Here is a 24980-nt window from a genome sequence, read left to right as displayed (position 1 = left end):
CTGTGCCAAAAAGGTTGGCCAGGCAGTGGTGGTGCATGCCTTTAATCCCAGCACTTGGGAGGCAGAAGCAGGCAGATCTCTATGAGTTCGAGGCCAGCCAGAAAATACCCCACAGATCCAGATATACCTACAGGTCACTCTGGTCTAAGCAACATTCTCTTACCATGTGACTCTAGTTTGTGTCAATATATATGAGATGGTTAATTAAGAACACCCTCTGCTCTTGCAGAGGACCTGGGTTTGCTTTTTAGCCCACATTAAACAGCCAATGAGCACCTTTAACTCTAGCTGCAGAGGGTGCAATGCTCTCTTCCAGACACCATAGGTACCTGCCTTCACATGACACACAGACACACAAGCACACCTATCCTTAAAAATCATAAAAATAAATGTAAAAAAGCTGGGTGGTGGTGGTGTGTGGAAGGCAGAAGCAGGTAGATCTCTGAGTTCAAGGCCAACTTGGTCTACAGAGGGAGTTCCAGAACAGTCAAGGCTACACAGAGAGACCCTGTTCCTCCATAGTTTCTACTACGGTTCCTGCCCCTACTTTTCCCAGTGATGGACTAGAATTGTAAACTGAAATAACACCCCAATCTCCCCAGGTTGCTTCTGGTCATGTTGTTTATTACAGTGACAGAAAAGTAGCTGATACACCAGTCAGGTATCCCACAACTAAGCTACATTCCTAGCCCCTCTTTTTGCTTTCCGTTTTAAGAAGGGATCCTCACTGCGTTGCCCAGGCAGGTCCTGCACTTGAAATCCTCCTGCCTTAAATCTCTCAAGTATCTGGGACTATAGTCCTGAGCCACAGTGTGTGGCATGCACTTGGGAGGCAGAGGCAGGCAGATCTCTGGGAGTTCCAGGCCAGCCTGGTCTACACAGCAAGTTCCACGCCAGCCAGGGTTACATAGTGAGATCCTGATTCAGAATAAATAGAACTGGAAAGACAGATGGCTCAGCGGCTGAGAGCACACACTGCTTTTGCAGGAGACTCAAGTTCAGTTCCCAGGACCCTCACTGGGGACTTCATCTCACAACCACTGTAACTTCAACTCCCAAGGATCAAACACCTCCCGCTCCTATAGCCACACATAACCACACACAAACACAAACACACCTACACATAATTAAGAATAAGATCTTTAAAATAAACACATCAAGTAAACTTAAAATTCTGTAGGGAAAATGATAAATGTTAATGAAGTCAAAATTAGAACATGACCTATTGAGCAAGAAAGCAAAACTCAAACAGGAAGAGAAATAACTGCTGCCAGAAGATTGCCTTACAAGGGATCACAAAGGGAGAGGTAGAAAGTGACACCATTGTCGGTAATTCTAGTCAGCACAAAAAACAAAGGGGGCCAGTGAAGGCAGAGATGTGGCTGAGAGCAAGAGAAAGCATGACTACATACATATTCCGTTCACTTTCTTAACTTACTTGGGAAACAACGGGATAAAATAAAACATTTATGTATGCCCAGATAGCCGAACCTAGACAGAAATACAGATGTATTGAAGTACAAAACGCACATCAGACGGCAACTCCAATCTGTAGGAAAGAGTGGGATTTAGACAGCAAATAAAGGCTGACATACAAACTCTTAAATGCATGCCTGCTTGCTTCCCTTTGTCTATTGGCTTGTAAACGACACATAAGGTTACCTATGACACTATATAAAGTGATGGTTATAACTATATAATTGTGATGCATTTTTCCATTTGTAGCATATGATACAGCACAATAACACAAGATGGGAGAGAGGGACATAGTTGCATACAGAGCGAAGTTTCTATACTGCACAGCATCTTTTTCTCATTGCTGGGACCACACCCAAGGCCTTACACATGGTAGACAAGAACTACCACCGAGCCACATCTCTAGTCCACCTCACTGAAATTAACATAAATCTGAAGTAGATTCTGGGTCTGGCATGGTGGCTCACACCATTGATCCTAGCTAGCACTTAGAAAGCAGAGACAGGCAGATCTCTAAGAGTTCCAGGCCAACCAAAGCTACATAGCGAGACTCTATCTCAAAAAACAGATAAATAAATCTGAAATAGATTCTTTTTGGGTCTTTATTTTTTTTTTCAAGAGAGGGTCTCATTGTACAGCTCTATATGCCCTGAAGCTCACCCTGTAGACCAGGCTGGCCTCACACTCACAGAGATCTGCCTGCCTCTGCCTCTGCCTCCTAAGTGCTACCACATCTCTCTCTCCCCTCTTTAATGTTCACACTTAATGTATACAAATAATCTTTTCTTCTTGAGCCACATATGGCAGTGCACACCTTCCATCCCAGCCTTCTGAACAGGAAAACTGAAAGTCTGAGTGACAAGAAAGAAACCTTTTCCTCTTCTTCTCCTTCTCCTCTTTCTCTTCCTCCTCCTTCTTCTACAGGGTTTCTCTGTGTTACAGCTCTGGCTGTCCTGGAACTCACTCTGGAGACCAGGTTGGCCTTGAACTCGCAGAGATCTGCCTGTCTCTGCCTCCTGAATGCTTAGATTAAAGGAATGTGCCACCACCACCTTGGCTGAAACCCTTTCTTCTTAATTAACCCCAGCTTTGCTATAAGAAAGAAAAGAAGGGGCCGGAGAAATGGTTCAGTGGTCAAGAGCACTGACTGCTCTTCCAGAGGACCTGAGTTCAGTTCCCAGCATCACATGGCAGCTCACACTCATCTCTAATCCCGGTTTCAGGAGCTCTGCTGCTCTCTTCCAGTCTCCATAGGCTTTGCACACGTGTGTGCATGTACAGATAAGCAGACACATGAGCATACAAATAAAAGAAAAAATGAATAAAAATTTAAAGAAAAATAAAGTGGGGAGAGGCTTATGAGGTCCCACTGTCCTTGAGGATCTACAGGCTGCTAATGGTTGCTGGGAAAGGAAAAATCACTTTCTTCTGAGGTACCACTACTGGTAAATTACCCATGCCCCTGCAATTAACCCCCGGCCATGGTGCTACACTTATCCCTAAGTAAACTTTTTGGGTTACAAAAAAGATGCAAAAAAAAAAAAAAAAAGATAAAAAGGCGTGAAATTATATGGAGGAAGAGGGAGGGGCTAGCAGAATAGAATTAATACATGATATACTTGTATGAAAAATGTCAGAATGAAACCCATTATTGTGTATAATTAATGTATGCTCGTAAAAAGTTTTTAAAAAATTAACAGAAATGAAGATTAGAGCAGAAATAAAATTCAAATTACTAAAGTTAGAAATGAGACACTACTACAATCGTAAATAGTGCTGAGTAAAACTGGGTACCGTTAACAGCTAAAGGCCTTTGGATGAAATGGAGACGTTCCCAGGGTTTAAACTCCTAAAGAAATAAAATATTCTAAACAGAGCTGGGCATGGTGACATATCCACACAATGGAGTTTCACTGGGTAACACAAGGGAATGTTTGCAACCCCAAGAGTGACTCTTGGAAAACTACGTGAAACAGCCAGACCCCTAAAACACATATCTCATGGCCCCATTTATGCAAAACTTTAGAATAGCCAATCCACAGGCAGACAGTGAGGGCAGAGAGGAAACAGGAAGCTAGGCGATGAAAGAGCATGAAGCATTCTGCACAGTGAACGTACAATGTTTGAACTCCATCCCATGTTTGTTATATCCCAAAAAGACTTTTAAAAAATTATCTCAAAGCTGGTTATGGTGGCATATGCCTTTAATCCCAGCACTCAGGAAACAAGCAGGAGGATCTCTGAGTTGCAGGCCAGCCAGGAACTCTATGTCAAAAAAAGGGGGCAGAGGCTTCCTTTATGCCCTCTGTCCTTCCAGCCTGTGAGAGAGAATACCTGTTCCTAGCAACAAGGTGTCAACTTAGAAATGAAGATCAGGCTTCGCTGCACATGAACGTCTTCATCTTGGATCTCTAGCCTCCGGGATTATGAGCAATACGTTTCTGTTTTTTTAGGTGAATTAGCATTTACTATAGCAAAAAGAACAATGTAAACCATGGACTAGGGCGGAGGTGGCACACCAAGGTGGATGAGTACTTGTGGAAGAAAAAGTGGGAGCAGAAACCGGGGCCTGGCTAGAGAGCCACGAAGACTCTTCTGTGGCCCCAGAGCAGGACAAAGAGGCCTGCTGGAAGCAGGTTGCTGTCGCTACCCACTGATATTAGCCCATGCTCCTGGAGCGTGTTTTCTTACTGAATAAGCAAAAGCCAGGCTCACTCGAGTTTCTCTACACTTGGGAGCACAGGCTTTGGCAACCAGCCCGGGCCAGCTGGACTCCTCATTTTAGAAAGTTTATTAATTACTAATGTATGTGGGTAACGACAGTGGGCATGTTGTGTGCATGCAGGAGTGTGGGAGCCACAGAGCACACATGTGGAGGTCAAGGAAGTACTTTAGGGGTTTCTTCACTCCTTCTACCTTTATGTGCAGACCTGTGTCAACACGTGTGCTTTACATGGCATTGGAGATCATCCCCTGTGGAGGAGCCTGGCCATTTGATGTGAGAGTGAACAGTGAACTTTCCCATTAATGGGGGAGTGTGGTAGAGTAACTCCAGGCTAGCAATCACTCCAGACAAGACCCCTACTCCTAGTGACTCCTGGGGAAGTATCAGAAGCCAGACTACTCCCTTGAAAACATGTCTTGGCTCCTATGGCCATTACAATAGCAGAGACGGCAAGCTAGACCAACAGCCCCAAAGTCAGGAGTGGATAGGGCTAATGCTGGAGCCTGGGGGAAATCTGGGGGTGGGCACAAGGAGAAGACCATCTGCACAACCAGCCCCAGCAATCACAGCAAGATGTCCTGGCTAGAAAGAAGCTATGTATATGCTTACTGATTGTGCACCTATATTCCCACACATGCATCTGATCCATCTCCCACTAAAGAGGAGCCTCAGGGGACTGTGTGTGTGTGTGTGTGTGTGTGTGTGGTTCCTCTTTTCTAAAAGGCCCAACCCCTCTGCAACCCCACTTAGCTGCTGGCCCCTCAGACTTGTACCGCTCTCAGTGGCTACATCAGCGTCATTTCCTGGGGCACCAGCTCTCCTGATTTCTGGTCCTATTCTTTAACTGGCATTTTCATTTCAGTGTGATTAAAATCATTCTCTCCCACTGAGCCCTGAGCTCTCTGATTTACTTACCACTATATCCCAAGTGTTGACCCAGTGGCTAGGAAGACAAGGATGAGCAAGTTTCCATGAGCCTGGGTCCCTCCTGCAATCTGACTGCCTGAGAGTGGTTGCCAAGGGAGGCCCTGGCAGAAGCTGCCTACCTGCTGCCCTTCCACCCTTCTTCTGCACATGCACCTGTGGGATGTGAGGCCACAAAAGAGAAAGTCAACCCCGGTAATTAGAAAGGTTCTAGAAAAAAAAAAAAGTAGCCCAGGCTGGGAGTGGTCGTGCACAAATCCCAGCCCTGGGGAGGCAGAGGCAAGGAGGATCTCCGCAGGTTCAAGACTAGCCTCAGGCTAGGCGCTGTGGCTCATGTCTAGAATGTCAACACCTGGAAGATGGAGGGAGTCAGTTCTTCAGCTGTAGAGCAAGTTTGAAGCTAACCTGGGCTACACTGTACTCTGTTTCAACAAAGAAAGAGAAGCAGAGGCTAAGATAAACCCTACAGAGTCAGTTCTATATAGACCAGGCTGGCCTCACACTCACAGAGATCCGCTTTGCCTCTGCCTCCCGAGTGCTGGGATTAAAGGCGCGAGCCACCTCTGCCCAGTTTATAGAGTCAGCTCTAATCCATAACAGCTGAACTCCGTGGACAAACAGAGACTAGAACCTGTAGAGCCTTGAATGTCAAACTAGAGGTGAATGAACCAGCCATCAAACAGCTAGAGAGCATTTCTTGCTTCTCCATCCCTTGCTGCAAACTACCCCTCCATTCTGATAGATACCACTCTGCTCTTACCTGTGTTGCCCAGGACATTTTCCTCTAGAAGCATTCTTTGATCTGTAAACCACACCCTACACACCACTCACACTGAGCTGGGCCCTAGGGAGCTCAAGACTAGGAAAAGGCTCTGTGCCAAACAAAAGACTTCTTAAAGACCTCGTATGGTCATCAGACAAAATCAATGATGCTCCTAGCCTCAAAAAGACTTCCATGGCATGGTGGTAAGCTTTTGTAATCTCAGTGCTTAAAAGCCTATGGCAAGAGGATCATAAGTTCGAAACCATCCTGAGCTACGTAACAAGACCCAGTCTCAAAAACACCCAGCGCCACCATGACAAAGTCTTCGCGTCAGCTAACTGTGCTGCACAAGAGATTCAGGTTTCCCCAGAGAAGAGACCCTGTGCGGTGGAGTAATGGGAGACTGTGTTTTCATGGAAGGGTGAGGGGGGGCAAGCAAGGGTTCTCTGCATGGTCCGTGCCTGCTGGCACCGAGGTGGAGCCATCCACTAGGTTTTGGAGGACCTCAGCCACAGAATTTAGGGAGCCATCAGCATGTGGCACTATTTATGTGGATGCTCTGGCAGTGCCTCTGGGAACTCATGCAAGCAGAGCATGCATGAGTGCTGGAGAATGAGAGGTGAACAAGGAGGTGCATAAACCCCAAGGGGCTTTGCAGAAGGTGAGTGTGGTCAGAGGGGTCTGAGCCCACAGGGAGATCTAGAGCAGCTGAGAACAGGAAAGCACCCATTTAACCTGCTTGGAGTAGGCCATGCCTGGAGTCCAGGAGGCAGCAGGGTCACAAAAGCATGTGTGTATGAGTGTGCATGTGTGTGTGTGCATGCATGCTCACACATTAAGGAAGGAACAGCCAACATCCAAGGCTCAGGCCTTCCTAGCTACAAAAGAAGTCCTGCCCAAAGCTGGCAAGACACCAACCAGCACCATGACATCCAGGAGAGGGACTCTGGAGGAGCCTTGCTCTCCCATTTCCTAGTAATGCTTGTGTCTCTGGCTGAGCCCTCTATGCTCACCCAGCCAGTGAGATCTGATGGACTGACAGTTGTGTTTTCCTAGAGCCGGCATAGACTCTGACACCCATCAGGGACTGATAAATGGGTGCTGATAATTGGACAACGAAATAAGAATAAAGGATGCCCTGGGACTGTTGGGGCAGGGTGTGTGCAGCTCACATGTCATGTGTGAAGTGAGGTGCTGCTTGTACCGCATGCTCACCCACCGCCACCACACACCACTGGAATCCCTCACTGGGTGATGGTCCATTTCATTCGCATCGGGTTATGGCCTTCGTTCAGTGACTTTTCAGAGCATGTTAACATTTGCCCGAGGAGCAGAGGCACACTCTGTCTCTACAGCAGGTGGAGTAAGGAGGGCTGGCACGAATCCTATCCTCATTCCCAGCCAGGCCCTGAGGCCTCTGGAGCCTGGCCCAGACTAAGTGGGCTCTCGTAAGTAGCCACACTGCACCAGACGCCATGCCTCCATACTCCATCCAGTAGGGCCTGGCTCTCCTCTTCTGCCCTGGGGTCTTATACTCCAAGGCCACCAAGAAGATGATTCCTGCTTCCCTCTGGTCAGCTCCAAGGACCCATACGTGGGCAGGGAACGTGTATGCTGTCCCTTCTAGACCATGAAAGCTTCCTCACCCCAAACTGTCACGGGTCATTCACTAAGCACAGGCCCTTCTTCCCACCCCACCTCAGACTTGCAGCGGGGTGTCTGGATATGCCCTCTACGACCCTGGAGTCGGCCTTCTTACCCCGCAGTACACCTGACTCTCTGTCAGACAGACACAGCAGCGTGTAAACAAGACCCTCGGTTCCTACCTAGTCACACTGCTGTTTCCTAAAGCAATGTATGTGTGGAGCCTGGGAGACAGATAATCTGTAAAGTGCTGCTGTCCAGGACAGGGGACAAGAGGAGCCCCGTGGCTCAATGGCCTGCCAGTCTAGCCTAATCAAGAAGCTCGAGTTCCCAGTGAGAAACCTGGTCCAAACAATGTGAACAGCACTTGAGGGACAACACCCGAGGGTGACTTCCAGCCTACATGTGCACATGCCCAAGTGTATACACACAAACACACGTACACACACACACTCGCGTGCACGCACACACACTTGTACCAGCACACACACACTCATTCTCAAAGCAATGCATATCTGCCTAGATCTTTGTGCTCTCCTGTGACATCAATGGACTACAGGCCAGGAAGCTGAGGGAGTGTGGCTGAGGCCTGTGTTCCCTGCCAAACCTTGCAGGCAGACTCAGCCCTTGTCACTCCTGGGGTTAGTGCCCTTCCAGTTCACATTCCCTGAGGCTATTTTCACAGGAGCGCAGAAAATGCAGGCTGTTTATCCAAAGGGAGGCTTCCAATTTCCTCTTTCCACTCGTCACCACAACAGGTGAGTACCTGTGCCACCACGCAGGTTCATGCTGCCACGGAACCAGGGTCTTCACATTGGAGAAGGTGTCGCCCCGGGGTCCCCACAAGGATCTTTTTGTGCCGTCCATACTCGGTACTCAGGAATATAGAGGTCTGGGGGTTTTAGTACTTAGGAATGTGTCTGACTTCTGTCCTTGGAGTCCTGGGGAGGCTTATGTCTGCTCCCTGTCAGTTTGTTTCCACAGCTCAGGCAAGTGAAGAATACAGCAAAATGGCAGGTAGATGAAAAGTAGCAGCTTGAGCAGGAACTATGTGGTCTCCAACACGCACCCTAATTACATAGCTGGGGTGGGGTGACAGTGTGGCAGGCCTGGGCTGCTAGGAACACTGAGAGCGGCTGGCCAGGTCTGTCTGTCCCTTCTTCAGTCTCCCATTGGTTCAGTCTGCATCACGGCTCCCCGAAGTGCCCCTAGGGGAAAGCCCTGTGACTGCTCTGAGGGTGGTGTCTCAGACCCAGGCAATCAGCAACTGAGCACCTTCATTCACACAAGTGCTTTCAGCACTGGGGGGGGGGGGAGCAAGAGTGGACGCCGGTCATTGGCAAAGTCCTCTTCCTGTCCATTGGCTTCTGAGCCCTAAGAGCCAACCACACGGCCCACTTCCAGGCTCAGGAACTCACATCCCAGCCTAGCGGCAGCATCGTACCCATGATGCCCATGAGCAGGGCACAGTTTCAGAGCAGCAGCCTTCTTCCCAACCCTCATATCTGCCAAGGAGGGCCTGTCTCACCCACTCTCACCGGAACCCTCAGTCGGGATTCATGAGAAAGGAGGCCTAAGAGTCAGAGGAACACTGTCCTCGGTGGCCCTGTGCCCTGGGCTTCAGCTCTGACCAGCGTATTCTGAGAGCCTTCCAAGTTAAGTGTTTAGTCTGAGCCCTAACTGCTCTTAGTGGCTGTGTGAGCATGGGAAGGATGGTCCTCGCTGGGCCCTCTGAGCCCATTAGGCTTCACTGCTGCCCAGAGGCCAGGGAACATACCCTTAATCAAGTTTAATCCAGACATGTTCTAGAATGCCAAGTGAGGGTGCGACTGTCTTGTTCATCTGTCGATTCTCAGTCCTGTACATGAAACCTGGCTTCAATTAACAGTCATGTTACGCAGGCCTCCTGCTGAGTGCTTACGTTTCATTTGATAAGACTAATGTTTGTTCAACTGAATGCACTCAACTCACTCTCCTGGAAGAGCAGTTCTGCCTCACTTCCCTGCTCTTTATCTCTCTCGAGAACCAGGTGGCCTCACCGTCATTACAGTAAAACACTTGCAGGTGAAGTGCTCTCTTAATCCCAAAGCCCAGACCTGACTCCCTAGCACGCTTGTCCCCTCACTTGGAGGCCGCCCTAGCTGGAGGCATGGCTTCCAGAGCACTTCCCTAGGTTTGGTCTTCAGCACCAGGGGAAACAAAGCACAACTGGCCCAAAGACAAACTCCTAAACTTAGTTCCTGTCCCTTCACCTCCCTCTGTCCACCTCTCTCCATATACACACCAGAGGTTCAGGCCAAACTCAGGGTCACTTGACTGTTCTCTGTCAGGTTCTCCACAGCAAACCCTTGGCAAACCCTCTGCCCCACCTCCAGAACCCATTCAGAGGGTGACTTGGACTACATTCATCCTTCCCAGCTCTTGGACCACCTCTCAGTATTAATTAGCCAAGATACTTCACCATCCCCTGCTTCAGCGTTTGTCCTTAGGGCTAGTAACAAGGGGGAAATTGCCTTCTGCATTTACCATTTCGTTTCAAGCAATCCACCTGAAGAAAAATCTCACAGACACACTGATAAAAACACAAAATAACATGTGAATCTCGTTCCTCACTGTGATGCTGAGGCCCAATGTCCATGGATAGACTATGTTATATTTACATGGGGAACATGTAGCTGCAAAGAGAAAGCAGGAAGAATTTCTGTACCCTTACAGGGGGATCATCATGATACATTATGTAAATCAAGTGCAGTAGCCCATGCCTTTAACCAAGGACTTTAATCCCTGCACTCACAAGGCAGAGGCTGAGGTAAGTGCTGGTAAAATGTTTCTTACCACAGAAGGAAGGGAAGGAGCAGAAATATGCCATGCTAAGTGTGCCCTTCCTGAATCCCAATGAGTCTGCAACCAAAACAGTGTTTGCTGTCCATCACCAAGTTGTGAGGCAATTGGTGTCACAGCCAGGGGTAACTGCAATACCACATTGGGCTTAACCACGAGTTGTGTTGCCTAACAAAAAGCAGTGCAAGTGTCAGTCACTGCTCTATTGCTATGAAGAGAACCCCATGACCAACTGTTTGCTTTGTTTTTTAATGTTTATTCATTGGTGTTTTGCCTGAATGTATGTCTGTGTGAGGGTGTTAGAAGCCCTGGAACTGGAGTTACAGACAGTTGTGAGCTGCCATGTGGGTGCTGGAAATGGAACCCAGGTCCTCTGGAAGAGCAGCCAATGGTCTTAACCACTTAGCAATCTCTCCAGCCCTCCAAACCAACTCTTATACAATAGAGCATTTAATGGGTCTTTCTTACCATTCCTGAGGCTTAGTCTATTATCGTCACGGCAGGGGTATGGCAGAACACGGGATACTGGAGCAGTAGCTGAGAGCTACATCCTGATCCACCCCAGTGATGCACTCCATCCAACAAGGCCACACCTCCTAATCCTTCCAATCCTTTCAAACAGGGCCACTCCCTGGTGACTAAGAGTTCCCATACATGAGCCTATGGGGCCATTCTCATTTAAACCACCACAGTGAGTAAGTTGGAGACTTAAAATGTGCTTGTGCAGCTAGAGCCACACCCTGTGTGTCTGTCGTCTGTATTGAGAGAACTGTCAGCTAGCCTGCTATCCAGGGAAGATGAGGTACACTCTAGGCAGAGCTGGACCCAACGGCATGGATCCACCCTGGATCAATGAATTCCACCCAGCTTGCAGATTTTTTTAAGAACTGTTGTTTGAAGTCACTGAAATTTGGCTGACTAACTGTGCAATAACATGGTGAAAACAGATAACTGATCAAAAAACAATCCTCACAAATTAAAAACTAAGTGGAATAAAGGAGCTTAATTTTGTATCTTATTAATGGCATAACCACACAGGGAATAATAATTTCTAATAACTTCACGACATGAACCTATACATCTCTGGAAAGATATAACCTAAAGACAAAATATACCACAGGGAATTTTAAATTACATCCACTAGCATTATTGCTAGTTAAAAAATAGCTATGTTATTACTTTAAAATAAATACACACATATATACACACATATTCCACACTCTACCTATATTCATACATGCATATATATCAGAATAAAGTCAATACATAATAATGTCAATGTCTGAAGACCTTAAAAAAGTAAGATGTTAGCCAGGCATTGGTGGAGCATGCCTTTAGTCCCAGCACTCGGGAGGCAGAGGCAGGCAGATCTCTGTAAGTTCGAGGCCAGCCTGATCTACAGAGCTAGTTCCAGGACAGGCTCCAATACAGAGAAACCCTGTCTCGAAAAACAACAACAGCAAAAAAAAAGAGGTGTTTTAGCTGCTGTTTTTGTTGGAGAGATCAGCTGGACAAGCAAGCACACACCTGTGGGTCCAGTGCTTGCGTAATGGAGGAGGAGGATCAAGCTCTGGCCCTCAGGCTTGGCCCTTTTCCAACTGAGCCACCTTCCTGGTCCCTCACCCTTCCACAGTTTCTCCTTCTAGGTATATTTAGAATTTTGTCTGCAGAGCACCTGCTCCTACTGGGAACATGGACCCCACAGAGCAAACGCTAGTGTAGCTAAAGAAAGGCTGTCAGGAGAACAGGCCTGAACAGAAATTCTGCTGCTGACTAACAGGGGTGCTGGCCTCTCTAATCTGACCTTGATTCTCCCTATCTCCAGCAGGCAACTCTCTCAACATTAGCTAGCAAAGCCTCTGTCATGAAACTCTAACACTGGCCCACTTAAGGTCAGATGTAAGGCTGGGAAAGTGGGTTCGCAGGGAAGGGTGACCTCAGAGCATGACCTCAGAAACAAGCAGAGTCCTTGGTTATTACTCTCCCTCTCCAGGGGAACATAGTCAGGGCCCAACAATCTCACTAAGTTAAAGGAATATGCAGGTATACACACAAGGAACACATGGCAGGGCCCAGGCAGGCTCCCACAGATACACACACCTGGATTGTATATATCCAAGACGGAGGACACTCAGCCTTCATGCAGAGATGGCCATGAGGCTGGACAGGCATGGGGTAGCTGCCACAGAGATCTCAGGAAGGCAGAGGAAGATGTTCGTTTGCTGCATAAATGAAGATTCTCATGTCTCAGACTGTGTCACTCATAACCCATATGACTCTACCCATATGACTCTATCCTCTGAGTACTGAGAACCTTGAGCTGGACAGCTTATGTAGGCAACTGCCCCGGAGTCCCACTATGATCGAAGGAGCTGAAGATGTCAGGATCAGAGAAGACCAGATTGAGGAGGTGTGAGAATAGCAGATGGGAGGATCATAGTGAGCACCTGCAAAACCTCTGAGTAGAGGACCAGCCGACAAGAAGTATGAGGAAATCCAGTTCAAATAACCAACCAGAAGCAAGTATCCTGGATAAATAAGGATCGGGAAAAACAGATAGGCTGATAGATGTTTATTCAGGGAGAAATCACAACAGAGACAGATGACTGCCAGCAGGTTCCCATCCCAAGAATGCCTCAGGGTGCTGTTTCCAACCATGAAGTAAGAGAGCTCTTCTAGGGTCCCCGACCACAGCCCTGAGTCCTCCCAGGTCAAGTCTGCACCTGTCCCCACCCCCAATGGGCGTGGTCAGTGCAACAGGTGCTGCTGAGGTAAATAGCCCACTACAAGCAAGAGTTTCCCAATGGTGGAATCTGCCAAGAAAGACCAAAGGCTACTGAACACTTCAGCGTCCGTATCAAAGCAGAGCCTGCCTGTGGGGATGACAGCAGCCATTATGGCATCCATTAAGAGCTGAGTTAGATATTCAAGCTAAAATAGAGATAGCTCAAACACATCATCTACTGAAGTCAAACCATACTCCTAAAGGGATCACCCTCACATACTGGACTTTGACTCTGAGGAGGTGTGGCCTGAGCCCACAGAGCCCTAGGGCAGCTCTTCCCTTTAAAATGAGAGTGTTCATCCAGCTGTACAACTGCCTGGGTAGAGTAGGCAAAACTGAACTCTTTTGGGCTAACGTTTTCCTTGTGCTACCACACACACACACACACACACACACACACACACACACACACACACACAAAGTTTTGCATAACTCATGGCAATCATAGGCACACTGACCATTGCCAGAGCTCCTGCAGTGGATGGAACAATAATCAGGAGATGAGGAGACTCAGGGCAGGGAACAGCATGCCTTCAGCAGGCTTTGCTAGCCTAGGTTTTGCTTGCAACTTTGTTCCCAGCTGCCTAAACCAGGGTAAGGAGGCTGGTGACTTTTCAAGTATCCATCTAGAGGAAAGGTACCAGGGAGCCTTCCCTAGCTCCAAGCTTGACTTAGCCTGTCCATTCCAGAAATCTCTGGAACAGAGTAAATGAGCCATCCTCTATTTACAGCTTCATCTGGCTCCCCTGAAGGACACATACTGTGCTTTTGTTTTTAATCTTGTTTTATTTGAGATGGGGTCCATTCTGTATCTCAGGCTGATGTACTATGTAACACATACTGGCCTGGAACCCAGGGCGGCCCTCCTACCTCAGCCTCCTGAATGTGGGATTACAGGTATGAGCCACCACGGCTAGTTTATGACCTTGACTTCTATTCTCAGTGGGATTGAAGAACAGTGGGAAGCATCGCCCTTCCTTCTTATTACTCTCATAGAAATCAAATGGGGCTTTGGAAATCATCTAGTTAAACCCTCCATTTTAGAGACAATAAAACTGAAACCTTAGGGGGCTGAGTGTGGGTCAGTGGTGGGGTGCTTACCTAGCACGATCCCCAGAAGCTCAAAAATAAAACAAGACCATCCTAAAGAGCTACTCGGCGTGTAGACTCAGTGTGGAGTCTGGGGCAACATCAAACGATCAAAACCTGGATTTCTGATCTTCATTCAGGATGCCCACAATTCCTCATCCTACTCTGTCCTTTATCCAAATGTCCTACTTCCTGATCCTTTTGCCTCCACACAGCCCTCCCCACCCTCTTGCTAAATTTTCCATCTTGTCTGAGCAGGAGGCAGGGAAATGACAGGGCTCTCCAGCTGTGTTCAGTGCAAGGCGGCTTTGGTTTGCTAACGTCTGCTAGCTAGCTGTTCTGAATCGCTCATCCTAGGCCTTTGGAGCTCCCAACAGAATAAGCTAATGTTTTGAATGTGTTTTGTAAGCTGTAAAACACTATACAAATATATGTTCTACTATTTTAGGATATGGAATAATACAATCCCTTCACACTGTGCTCTTGATTATCCTACCTCTGGGAGACAAAGAGAGGCAGAAGCAAGAAGGACAAGGCAGAAAGGAAGGGTAAAGGTCACATGCTTCTGTCTCTCCCCAGACCACAAGCCCGTAGCGACAGAGCCCACTCACTCTATGCTCCTTCCTTTATCCTCATGGTTCACCCAAAGAAAGGCTCAACTCATCGTTCCCTTTAAACCCTCTAGAGCAGGCATGGTGCTTATGACCCACCACTCAGAAGATTGAGGCAAGATTTTAAACCAGTCTGGGGCCAGGTGGTGGCGGCACACCCCTTTAATCCCAGCACTCAGTGGAGGCAGAGGCAGGTGGATCACTGTGAGTTCAATGCCAGCCTGGTCTACCAAGTGAGTCCCAGGAAAGCTACACAGAGAAACCCTGTCTCGAAAAACCAAACAAACAAACAAAAAAAGCATAAAACAGTCTAGAGTACCCAGCGAAACACTGACAAAAACAAACACTGCTGAGCTGGATATGTAGCCCAGAAGGCAGAGCATCCATCCGCCTAGCGGGCATGAGCCCTGGGGTTCAGTCCCCAGCACTGCAGAAACAGGAGTGTTGGCACATGCCTGTAAACCTAGCACTCAGGAAGTAGCCACAGGAAGTCACAAGTTCAAAATTACCCTCAGCTACACAGGTAGTTTGAGGCCACTGTGAGTTATGTGACACCTGCCGCAAAAAGAACAAAAAAATCTACTTCTGGACTAAGGATTTAGTTCGTGGTCCAGCACTTACCTAGGGTGGATGAGACCCTGGGTTCAATTACCAGCATCAAAATAAATAATAAATCTTAAGAAAATAAAAACCTTTCTATTTCACTGCAGAAACCCCACAAGAATTCCCACGCACAAGAAGCACATAAAAGGAGAGAGCACACAGTTTGGTCAGAGGATACCAAGTTCAAGGTAAATAAGAATAAACTCAAGAATATCATCATAACTATAGTTAATAACAATATTATATTCTTGAAAAATTACTAAGTAGACTTCAACTGTTTTTCACCACAGGAAAATAAATATGTGAGGGAATAGATACCTTAATTAGTTTTACATATTTTAAAGCGTCATGTGGTACATAATGAACACTGGTGTAATGGCGTACGCCTAGCAGCCCAGCCCTTGAGAGGAGGAAGCAAAGAGGAAGATCATAAATTCAAGGTCAGCCTGAGCTACCTGAGACCTCTCTCTCTCTACCCACTCAACGTCCCCCCCCCAAAAAAAATTCAGGCTCAGAACGTAAAGTTCTTGCCACACAAGTATGAAAACTTCTGTTTGAACCCCAAGAACCAACATAAAATGCCAGATGTGGCGGCAGGTGTCTGTATTGCAGTGAGATGGAAGCTGGCCTGGCATACACAGCCACGAACAAGACACCCTGCCTGGGGCAGGAGTCATGGCTCAGTGGTTAAGACCACTTCCTGCTTTTCCAAAGAACCAGAGTTTGATTTTTAGCACCCATGTTAGGTGGCTCACAACTGTCTCTAACTGAAGCTCCGGGGTACCTGGTGCCTCTTATCTCCCCAGGCACTGACGTTCACAAACCCTCATACAGACACATGCATACTCATAATTAAAAATAAAACATTTAAAGGGGTGTAGAGAGATCAGTGTAGTGGTACATGCCTTTAATCCCAGCACTCGGGAGGCAGAGTCAGGCAGATCTCTGAGTGCAAGGCCAGCCTAGTCTACATAGAAAGTTTCAGGACTCCCAGGGCTATATGGAGACCCTGTCTGAAAATATAAAATAAAAGGGTATGGAGGACTAGAGTGATTATTCAGTGATTAAGAGCACTGGCTGCTCTTCCAGAGAACTAGGGTTCAATTCTCAGAACCCCTATGACAGCTAACAACTGTAACTCCAGTTCCAGGAAACCCGATGTCCTCTTCTGGCCGTGGCAAGCACCAGGCATTATGCAGATTTTACATGCAGACAAACAGTCATGCACATAAGATAAAATAATAAAAAGATTTAGAGAGAAAGAGAGAGACCCCACCTCAAAGTTGTAGATAAGGTCTAACCCTGAGACTTTCCTCTACTGCCTAAATACATGCCATGGAATACTCTCTTTCTTCTTTCTGTCTCTCTGTCTTCTTTTCTATCTGTCTGTATGTATGCCTTTCTCTCTCTTACACACACACACACACACACACATTTAAGTGCAGGTAGTCCCTTGCTATCTGCCTCCAAACCACAGTATATCAATGCAGTGATAGAAAAATGTCCTTACCTTCCCTCTTTTCCACATCACCAATGGTTATTCACATCTAAATGGTTATTCAGCATCATTGTGAGGATCATTTTTGTCCCTAAACCAGTGTCACTGGACATCCCTGGCTCATTGGAAGGCCATAGACACTCCCAGGTAGGACAGAGTGGGGGTATTTTCTCATGAGCTCCTAGACAAGCTGGTGGGGCTCTTTGGTCTTCTCTATATTTGAGACCAAGTCTCAGAAGACACTCCTGCTTCCTCTCGGATTCTTCACCTTTGACTCTGATAGCAGAGCCACCTGTCTTAGTGGCAGCCAGGATTCTGCAGGCTCTTCTGGACTGAATCCTAAAAAGGACCTGAAAGGTTTCCCATATGCCTCCACATAATTTTCTTGTTAGAAACAACCACAACAAACAAACAGAATGACCATGGCCAGCAGACACCCATCCACTAGAGGCCCACTCCGTAAAGATGGGACAGAGAGCAGAAAGCCAGAATTCCAGCCACCCTACCGCAGAGAGTCACAGCCCAGGGTCCCAGCTATAGCCAGCCTCCCTCACTGTGCTTCTAAATGGGGATGGGAAGCAGTCCTGCAGGACAGGAGCTTGCTTAGGCAAGTCTATGAATGCAGTACACAAGCCAGAGTGACATGCTCCTGGCCTGTGGAGGACAGAGGCAGGAGTCCCCACATCCGGACTGCTCACCAAGCCTACTCATATCGTAAAGTGTCATCTCAGCCCCTGCAGCAAGCATACAGGTCCCAGCCACCATTTCAGTGTTTAAGAACAATTCCCAGGCAGGAAGGACAAGATGGGGGCTGCAGCCTCTTTACAGCCTGGCAGGTTGAGAGGGACAAAACACCGAGCAGAATGTCTTTGATGAAGTAGCCATCTAGTAACCATAGTTGGAACTAATACAACGATTTTATCAGTCCTGGCTTAGCAGGACAGGCCCATGGACTCCAGGACAGAGTCCCTTTGAGTAGCTCACATATACAGGGTCTGGCCGTTCCCAATCCTAATAAGAGGAAAAGTTTCCCACTTGGAAATACAAGAACTTGAGACGAGGAGGATTTATTGAAGGCCCCCAAATCTATCTCCTAGCAGGCAGCTTCCTACTTCAAATCTACAGAGGGCTCATATGAGTCCGGTTCAAAGGGCATGACTCTGAAAGCTTTGGCTTCTTAAACTCAGAAGAAGGACTTCAGAGAAAGAAGAGAACGTGACCCGCCACGCTATTCTTTGCCTCTCAAATTAGTCCAAAGCCAGGTTCTATTTTTAGCGACTTCCTCCCCTCTCCACATCAGAATCCTCAACAAATCCCTTCTTCCAAAGGTAGAATTTCAGCCTAGCAAGGTGGCACATGCCTGTCATCTCAGGACTCAGGAAGCTGAGGCAGGAGGATTGAGAGCTGAGGCTACCCTGGGCTACACAAAATGAGTTCAAGATCAACTTCAACCATATAGCAAGCCTGGATCTCAAAAATAACAGCAAAATGAATGAAATGTGGGTGACATACGGTTCAGTGGTACAGCAATTCTACGAATGCAGGAATCCCCTGGGTATGAACCCCAGAATTACAAATAGTTAATAACGATGATGATAAAATGGGAATCTGAATAGATTCTAAATATAATATCCAATTTTCAGGAAAACACTGGTCATGATACGACTTAAATGATACAAGAATGCAATTAACATAGTCCAGAATATGAAGAATTATAGAATAAGTGACTCAGATCTATAATACATAAATTACAAAATGAACAAATTAAGAGACTAGATTTGATATCTACATCCAATTTGAACAAAACAACTGTCAAAATCTATAACCTAATCAGAAAACAGAACCATATCCAAATATTCCCTGAGATTACGAACAGATTGTTGGAGGCCAGCCTGGTCTATGGAGTGAGTTCCAGGACAACCAAGGATACACAGAGAAATACTGTCTTGAAAAACAAATAAACAAACAAAAGAACATATTGCTCCAAGTGGTGATGCACATCTTTAATCCCAGCACTTGGGAGGTAGAGGAAGTGGATCTCTGTGAGTTGGAGGCCAGCCTGGTCTACAGAGCTAGTTCTAGGATAGCCAGGTCTACACAAAGAAACCCTGTCTCAAAACAAACAAACAAACAAGCAAATAAACAAAAAACAGGTTATTGGGCACTGGAGAGACAGTTCAGCCATTAATATTATGTACTATTCTTGTGGAGGACCCAGATTCAGTTCTCATCGTCCATATTGGGTGGATTAAACTACCTATAACCAGCTCAAGGGAGATCCAATATGTAAGCCTCTTCAGTCACTTTCTCTAGGGTGCTTACCCACACACAGACAAACACAAATGCACATTAATTAACAATAAATCTCCTTTTAAAAGAACAGGTTGTTGGGCTGCACATTGAGCTCAGAGACAGTGTGCCTGCCTAACATTCATGAGCCTCTGAATTCCTAGCAAACCTTCCCTGGGAAGAAGGAAATGCATACTTAGATATGATGACTGCACTATGGTTACATTTGTACAAAGCTCTTGTTTCTTGGAAGAGTGCACTAGAATACCAATGATGGAATGTTGGAATGTCTGGAATTTGTTTCAGGAGGCAGAGGAGTAAATGAAGCTTGATTGGTTATGAGTTGATAATGGCTGTAGCTGAGTAATTGGAACACAGAGCTTTATTAGACTATTCCCTCTATTATTATGTATGCTTGAAATTTTCCACAGTAACCTTGTTTTGTTTGTTTGTCTGTTTAAATAGCATCTCTTCTAATTTCTCCACTAGAAAAACATTTTTTAAATCCATAGCCAGACATGACCACTCATGCCTAAAGTCCCAGATATGACCACACACACCTGTAGTTCCAGCAATTGTAAAGCTGAGTCAAGTGAAGCATCCTAAATCCGAGGCCACCTGGGTCAGGTAGTGAATTCCAGGCCAGTTCAGGCTACAGAGTAAGACTCTTGTCTCCAAAAAACAAATAAAATATAAAACCCTACCATCTACCAATCCTACCAGCACTGAGAATAATATTACCAAAGTTGCCCCCTTTCCCCTAACAAGAAAAGCAAAAACGATTGCCCCTTGAGTAAAATTGACAATGTCATTATTTTAAAAAAAAAGATCACTTTAACACATACCCACACTCCCAAAAAACTCAGCCACTGAGGCCAGACAAGGCCTCTAATTGACAAATAATCATTATTTCCAAACCTGGCAATTGAGTCCTCTCATTATATCTTTACACTATACACTATTTCATGGTGAATTTTGCTAGTCTATGACAATTAGCTAACATAATAAACCTGGATAATCTGACACCATGCCTGACAAACCCATTTTGAGAAAAGAAACTCCATGTGGTTCTCAGTGTTCTCGTGCTGATCCCGCCAACAACCAGCTGTCTTTGGTTCAAGATTTCTTCCTGGCATACGAGGTGAAAGGGAATTATGGATTTTATTTATTTAGAGAGATGTCTCTCCTGGAGTTACCCTCTCTTTCTCCTAGTCTTGCCTTCGGTCTCATTCTCTACAATGTAGACCACATTCCTCTCCCCCTTCTCTCTCTCTCTCTCTCTGAATTCCAATAACTTTTGTTTTGTTTTGTTTTTGTTTTTTTGAGAAAGTGTTTCTCTGTGGCTTTGGAAGCTGTCCTAGAACTAGCCCTAGTAGACCAGGCTGGCCTCGAACTCACAGAGATCCGCCTGCCTCTGCCTCCTGAGTGCTGGGATTAAAGTGTGTGCTACCAACGCCTGGCTCCAATAATTTTTCCATAATGCTTTGGGTGTCTCCCTCTCCTGAAACCTAACTGAGCCCTTCATCTTCCTACTTGACTACCTCTTGTTACACACTGCCCGTGTGGCACCTCCCAGACACAAGGCTGCCCACAATTCCTCCTAGAGATTAGCTATGGTTTGGTTCTTCAAGCGAGACCTGACCAATCAGACTAAGTGCTAAAGGGTAGGGAAGTATCATATCTTTTCCTCCTATACCCTCCATGAAGCCAAATCCAATGCTTGCTCTTGGCTAAGATACCTTCCCTAACTTATTGAAGATCAGTTTGTATGTGACAAAACATTTACAAGTTCTTATAGCTCATATGGGCGAGTCTGGCTGCCACCGATCTATGTGAACCCTTTGTGCAATTTTAAAGTAAATTTCACATGTTATTTATTTGCTGTGTGTGAATATGTATCTCAGTCTACGTGCACAGTTGGGGAGGAGGAATGCACACACCTGTGTCCACATAAGGAGATTCCAAAATGGGGTACCGGTACCTCTTCCACACTCTCCACTTAACCCTTTTGAACCTGGGGCTCTCATTTTCTCAGATAAACTGGAAGCAAGCAGGTCTTAGAGATTCCTCCTATGTCTGCCTGCCTGCACCCCTCAGTACTGGGGCTGCAGGTTTGTATGAGATGACCAGCTTGTTCTGTGTGTGCTGGGATGCAAACTCAGGTCCTCAAGATAGTGTAGCAAACCACTGAGCAACCTCTCCATCCCTGCTTTGTGTAATAGTTTTTAAGGTTTATTTTTATGTGTATGGGTGTTTTGCTTGCATTTATGTCTATTCCACTTGTATCTAGTGTCTGTAGAGGCCAGAAGAGAGTGTCAGATCCCCTGGAACAGGAGTTATGGATGGTTGTGAGCCAACATGTGGGTACTGGAGATTGAACTCAGATCCTCTAGAAGAGCAGTCAGAGCTCTTAACTGTTAAACCATCTCCCCAGTACCCAATAAACAGGTATTTTGGTACTGGGGCTTGAACCCAGGGCCTCATAGGTGCTGGGTAAACTCTCTACCACTGTACCACCTCCCAGCCCCTTTGAGCACTTTTCCCCAAAGGTACTGTGTCAGGTACTTACAAGGTCTGGCCTTAATCTAGTGGTATGCCATGGATCTGTGTACAGGTATAATTCTACCATCTTGTGCTCTTGCTGCATATTGATAACATCTCTATAAGTGAGTGAGTGAGTGAACTGATAAATGAATGAGTACTGTCCCTTCCTCTAACAGGATGTAGCCCCTACCGGTTCACGAGACAGAGATCAGCCTTCTCCCAATCTGTCACTCCTTGGGGAAAGCAGAGCTGATATAACCGTATGTACTGAACCTGAGACCAGAAACAGAAAGTCCTTCGTTATGGAGCTCTCCAGTGCTCAGAGATCTGCATTTACCCCCGACTGGCAGAGACACCGCTACGGGTGTGGCAGTACTGATGCCTGCCTACTGAATTCAAGTCGGGCTCTTCAGCCTTGAATCTCAAAGCCACCCCCTCACAGAGCCCAAGTCAGCACAGTATGAGCATGAGAACACAAATTCAGCTTGAGGTGACAAGAGGTGACATGGCGATAGGAAAGAACCAGGATTCAACTCCCTAGGAACCTCAGTTCTCCTATGGGGTTAGAAATTTAATCACACCTTCTTTTGACCCTCTCCTCAATACTATGAGGTTTCTGACTGCTACAAAACTCAAGATCTTGTTGGAAATATATCCCTGTGCAATGCTCTTTGCTGAATGCCTAGAGGCACATGCCATGGGGCTTTTCCCCCATTGGTGGGCCAATCTGTCCATCAGCACCTCAAAACAGAATGTGCTAAATTTGGTATCGGGTACCTGAGATGCACTGGTGAGAGGGAAAAGAAGCCATTCTGACCCTGATGGAGAGACAGGCCATGCGGTTGTCTGCTTAGCTGGTACGCTGTCATAAACTGACCAGCAGCTGGAAGAGTGAGTCCTGCTCCCTAAAGGTCCTCAGTCTGAAGTGTTGGTGACAAATCACCAACTCACCTCCTGAGCCTGAAAGCTGGAGGACCTCAAGAATACAGGCCCAAGTGTGAGCCCTGCACACAGCTGGTGAGATGTGTTGTAACTACTAAGTCCAGGAGGAGCCCATGGTTTCTGCACACATGGAGGTGGATGGGTCTGCCCTGTAGCAGGAGTTATATGTAGAATAGAAATGGAATGCTGAGGGGTATGAGCAGCATACAACAGCCTCATTCCTATCCCTCTACACTGCCAGGTCTTTCCAAAAGCCCATATGCTTGTCTCTGCAACATCTGATAAACAGCTAACCGGAAGAAAAATGACAAATTCCCCATATAGAGCTCTCAACTACAAGGTGTTTTTCCATTCCGCTGTAGCTTTTCCTTGGAGCTGAAGCATGGTGAGCTTCTGTCTCGAGCTAAAACCCAAACAGCAACTCAACACACAGCAAGATGGACAGTGTTTGCAGTGCTAAGAGCTGTGCACTACTCAACTGCATTATTGTAATAGCAAATGTAAATGGGCAAATTCTACTTCTAAAAGGTACATTCACAGACTGGCTTTTTTGAGGCAGGTTTGGGCTACTAACAGCTTCATCACTGTGACTTGTCTAAGAAATGTCTTCTGAGGAAATAAACACAGGAGAAACATAGTTGGGCATCTGAAAAAGCAAAAATTACTCTTCCCTGGAGTTTTTGTGTTCTGGGAAAGGCAAAGCAACATATATATTGGCAGCTTCATATGGAGACGGAAGCACCGCCCCCAAGGAGTATGCTACTCCCCAGGCCCAACTGGTGTAAAAATAATGTTTCCATTTTACCCCGTCATCTCTTGGTAGTCTTTAGTCTGCTGACATAGATTAGCTTTCGCATCCTCTGCATTCAATGCAACTTGTTTGTGCAGAACTGGGTTGGCAAACATCTCAAACAAGCTGGGCTTGAAATGCTTGACCAGGTCTGATCTGTTTCCGCTTTCCTACTGGTTCCAGGTGTTGATCTAAACCAGTAAGTCACAATTTCGTATCTGGCGCTAGGTAATTCAGTAGCATTTTTGCTGCACCGGCAAGTGTCCACTAACCCTTGATGGAAGCACATGACTGTGAGTGTTATTGGGCCTGATAGTATCCAGTGGGCAATTTTCCTTTCCTCAAAGGTAGTGACAGCCACGAAATGCTTAAGGAAAGTTCATGGTTCAACTGTTCCCCTGTCTCCTCATTCCTAGCAGTGACACTTATCTTCCGTGACAGCCACTCCCATTGTGCTCTTTCCTCGACCCAACACAATGGACATATGCAGACACGGGCAGACAGGGTGGATGTCTTCCACCCCGTTGCTCCCCTGTGCAGAGGGACCAGGCTAAGGTTACATAAGCCCCTCCTGAGCTGTTGGTCCCCTGCGCTAGGGGGAAGGAAATTGGGGGATTGTGACGAAGTCACGGTCTGCAGGCCCTGACTAACCCTGTACTCACCATCCTGTCCTGTCAAGGCGGGGCGGCTGGAAACCTCGCCCCCCCCCCCCATACACACACGACCATCCAGCTCACACCAGTCTGGCAGGACTCGAGTCAGGCAGACCCGAACTGGCTGTCCACTAGACCGTGGGATTCCAGGCCCCGGACCGCAGCTCCCTGCCCCCCGCCTCCAGGCACCCAGACCCGCGCTCTTACCTGCCCGGGCCGGGGCCGGGGCCGGGGCCGGGGCCGGGGCCGGGGCCCAGACCGAGACCAGGGGTCGGGGGTCCTGTTCGCGCAGCTCCAGCTGCGGGGAGCTGTCCGCCGCCTGCTAGTGCTGAAGGCGGCTTCCCTGCTCCGGGGCCCGGACCCGGACCAGAGCTTCCGGGCGGCAGCGGCCCTTCACCCGCGCCGCCCTCCAGGCTGGCCTCATTGCCCATGGTGGGCAGGCGGGCGGGCGGGCGGGGTCGGGGTCGCACTGCGCCGGGGCCGGCGGCTCCCGGGCGGCGCTCACACTCTCCACTCCACCTCTGCTGCCGCCATCTCCCAGGTCGGCTCGCACCGCCGCCTGATGCTGCGCATGCGCCTAGCGCGCGCCCCTACCCTGCACACGCCCCCCCTCCCCGCGCGCGCTCACGCCAGCCCGCGAAGACTCGTGTCCACGCACCAGGCTCGGGGTCGCCGGGAAAAGGCCTCCGGAACCCGCGCATGCGTCCTCCGCGGCCAACGCGGCCGGCGTGTGCTGAATGAAGCCCGGCTGGGCCAGGCAGCCGGATTCCACTGGACCCCTTTGGAGAATCACTAGACCTTAG

General features: G+C 47.5%; 1 protein-coding gene across 1 annotated transcript in view; it reads right to left on the bottom strand.

Annotated features, from left to right (window-relative positions):
- Bsn (bassoon presynaptic cytomatrix protein) overlaps positions 1-24742 on the bottom strand; it is an 85918-nt gene extending 61176 nt beyond the window's left edge. The window contains exon 1 of the mRNA XM_051204401.1: positions 24385-24742. Coding sequence (XP_051060358.1) covers positions 24385-24608 — 224 coding nt within the window. The 5' untranslated portion in view covers positions 24609-24742. The remainder of the gene's footprint in view (positions 1-24384) is intronic.
- Between the last annotated feature and the right edge of the window lie 238 nt (positions 24743-24980).

The sequence above is a fragment of the Phodopus roborovskii genome, unplaced genomic scaffold (genome assembly GCF_943737965.1).
Source record: "Phodopus roborovskii unplaced genomic scaffold, PHOROB, whole genome shotgun sequence".
Classification (NCBI taxonomy): Eukaryota; Metazoa; Chordata; class Mammalia; order Rodentia; family Cricetidae; genus Phodopus; species Phodopus roborovskii.
The sequence above is the reverse complement of the archived record's forward strand: the minus strand, read 5'-3'. Positions and strand labels throughout refer to the sequence as shown.